The sequence below is a fragment of the Oncorhynchus nerka genome, linkage group LG14 (assembly GCF_034236695.1).
Source record: "Oncorhynchus nerka isolate Pitt River linkage group LG14, Oner_Uvic_2.0, whole genome shotgun sequence".
In the NCBI taxonomy this organism is placed as follows: Eukaryota; Metazoa; Chordata; class Actinopteri; order Salmoniformes; family Salmonidae; genus Oncorhynchus; species Oncorhynchus nerka.
Genome location: NC_088409.1, coordinates 49,711,089 through 49,713,922, shown reverse-complemented (window position 1 = coordinate 49,713,922; position 2,834 = coordinate 49,711,089). Strand labels below are relative to the sequence as shown.

The following is a 2,834-nucleotide window of genomic DNA, read 5'->3' as shown; positions in this document are numbered from 1 at the left end:
GGATTGGTTAACACAACGTGCCATTGGAACACAGGAGTGATGGTTGCTGATAATGGGCCTCTGTACACCCATGTGATATTCCATAAAAAAATCAGCCGATTTCCAGCTACAATAGTCATTTACAATATTAACAATGTCTACACTGTATTTCTGATCAATTTGATGTTATTCTAATGGACAGTATATGTGCTTTTCTTTCAAAAACAAGGATATGTCTAAGTGACCCCAAACATTTGAACGGTAGTGTATGTTTGTTTATTAGCATTCAATGCACCACTTGTAGTGCAATTCAGGTTACTATGGTAAATTGCCCATACAGCTCCATATCTTGAATTTAAGTAAATTATTTAATTATTTGTGCATATTATTTTACAGTACATCTAGTATGAGATTAACTACAGGCCAGATACTCAATTGAGTATCTGAGTATTAAATAGGTTAATCTACACAGACCGACTTTTACACGGTCTAAAAGAGTGTCATTGCAAGCCTTTTTTCAAAAACAAAACATCGCTTTGAACTTCTTACAAAACCTAGAACCAGCTTTATTACAACCCCTCTCAAAAGCCTTTCCCTAATGACAAACCAACTAAAAATAAGACAATCCACAAAACAAAAGTCATTGTTGTAAAAACAGCATAGCATGTTATGTATTCTAATACAACGTATAGTTATGGACAAGTTGAATCGTTGCATCATGTAAAGAACTGCATGATGTAAAGAACTTAAAAATCAGACATTGAGCAAAGCAATTGAATAAGTCTAAATCATGATGGAAGATTGGATCACATAACTAATAATAACAGCATGATGGCGAAAAGAAAACAAGCTCTCTATAACAAATCTGATACCAAAAGGGTTTAAAAAAGATCACACTGGTTCAATTATGTGGCATGCTGAGCTAGGAAGGCTCTTATCCTCTGCAGCAGCTCCTTCTTCACGCTGTCAGGCACCAGAACTGAGGGGGAAATAAAGACACAGTATTCGGGTTCGGGTTATGATAGTAGTGTCGCTGAACTTCATGGAAGTTAATGAACAGAGGGATGAGAAAAAAAAGATACTGTATACACAACAACAAAATGGCCTAAATACCTCTTCCTTTAGGGGTGATTTCTACCACAAGGTCCTCGACAGTCACATGCTCCAAGCCCTTTTCTTTGATGACATCTGCAAAACAGTTACTTGATGAGTGGGATGATGGTTACACCGTGTTTTACAGTGCCAGAGGTGTCTTGCTCAAAGGGTGCACATGTCCCCTCAAATTGGTTCTGTTTAAAATATTGTTGATCTCTGTAATACTACTAGCCACCTAGCCATTTATGAAGTTGGCTTTAGCTAGCAGATATATTCCCAATCTCATAACTAGCTGCCAAGAAGCCATTTCAGGCTATCAACGAAGTTAGAGTAGCTAGTGTGTCTAACTACCTTAGATGGTATGAATCCTGGCAAGGTTGGTAGACTTTAGAAAAGCAAGCAATTACAAGATTTACTGAATAAGACTCAGATTCCTTTAAATCTTTTACCCAGAATTTACAGAGTAGCATAACCAGTTTATTAAAATTGAAAAACAGCAGTCAGGATGATACAGACAGATCAACAGGTATGCTTAGATGTGCAGAGAAATATCAATATAATTATTGCATAAAATTACACGTAATGATTATGGCTAGATTGATGGAAAAGGGTGTTTCAGGTGTTTGAAAAATGAAAAATTCTGCCATTTACGCGCGGCTACCTCCGTACCACCACCCCAGTCATCCTCACGTACATTCGGGCCCTTTGGATTTTTATGGTGCATGATGGCTCTGAGTAATAGTCATGATTCCCATTAGCCACATTTCATGACATCCCACCACACATGATAGTAACTCTTACCTTTGCAATGAGCTTTCAGCTGATCCCTCCATCCACATTCAGTGAGTTTAGCTCTGAGCAACTCCTTCAATCTGTGGATCAACCAACATAAGCAAGAAAAGTGACCACCAGTGACCATAGAGTTAATGGGACTTCTAACAATGATTAAATATACATTTGTGAAATGTTCTTACCGCTCTCGTTCACCCATCTCAGTTAACTTCTGATTAATTGTTGCTCTCATCTTGGAATCTTTGCTCATATTCTTTTAACTGAAAAAGTGAGATTCAGAATGAGTTGATGTTGTAGTGTTAGCTAGCTAACGTTATCGTTCATTAGTCAACTGCTGAGGCAGGGATCAGTTTAATAGTTAACGTTAGCTAGCTACTCTAACAGTCTACAAACAAGGTGGACAGCCGTCTATCATGAAAAATTCTATGTTTGGGCTGTAGCTAACATTAAATCACTAATATTTAGAACAAGCTAAGAGCAGCATAAATCAGCTATATGCTAACTGCTGACAAGCTAACGCATTTCTGGCACTAGCCAGCGCAACAAGCTAATTCACTATCTGATAATAAGCTACGCTATGTAGTGCGTGAGATTTTTACGTTCTTGATAATAGCTATTATCAATGACGTAAAAATCTCACACTTACCCAAAACGTTCGATGAAATTTGCATGCTGTTGCACACAGTGCCAATACAATTATAACTGGCGAGATAGTTAGCCACAGCTAATTGTTGTGTCCCACAATGAATAAGGACCCCAGGAAACCGTTGATGCCAGAAGAGGTTCCTACGTTTTAATGAAGTACTATCGTTATGCCACTAGGTGGAAGCGTTAATCAACAACACAGATTATAACATAGACTCAACTGTTACAGGGTGATAACGTTACATACAGTTAAAGTCGGAAGTTTACATATACCTTAGCAAAATACATTTAAACTCAGGTTTTCACAATTCCTGACATTTAAT

General features: G+C 37.6%; 1 protein-coding gene across 1 annotated transcript; it reads right to left on the bottom strand.

Moving 5' to 3' along the window:
• Positions 1-328: 328 nt before the first annotated feature.
• Positions 329-2,621, bottom strand: LOC115142092 (transcription and mRNA export factor ENY2-2). The gene is made up of 5 exons (XM_029681564.2): positions 2,513-2,621; positions 2,049-2,126; positions 1,876-1,946; positions 1,093-1,167; positions 329-958 (listed from the first exon to the last, which is right to left on the bottom strand). Exons 2-5 carry the CDS (start codon positions 2,114-2,116, stop codon positions 885-887), a joined length of 288 nt encoding a protein of 95 aa, XP_029537424.1. The 5' UTR covers positions 2,117-2,126; positions 2,513-2,621; the 3' UTR covers positions 329-884.
• Positions 2,622-2,834: the final 213 nt, after the last annotated feature.

Bases quoted from the DNA above. Each gene is read 5' to 3' on its own strand.
- LOC115142092 (XM_029681564.2), bottom strand. From the start codon at position 2,116: ATGAGCAAAGATTCCAAGATGAGAGCAACAATTAATCAGAAGTTAACT. The intron at 1,947-2,048 runs GTAAGAACATTT...GTTGATCCACAG, and splicing joins GAGATGGGTGAACGAGAGCG to ATTGAAGGAGTTGCTCAGAG. The intron at 959-1,092 runs GTATTTAGGCCA...TTTCCCCCTCAG, and splicing joins AATCACCCCTAAAGGAAGAG to TTCTGGTGCCTGACAGCGTG.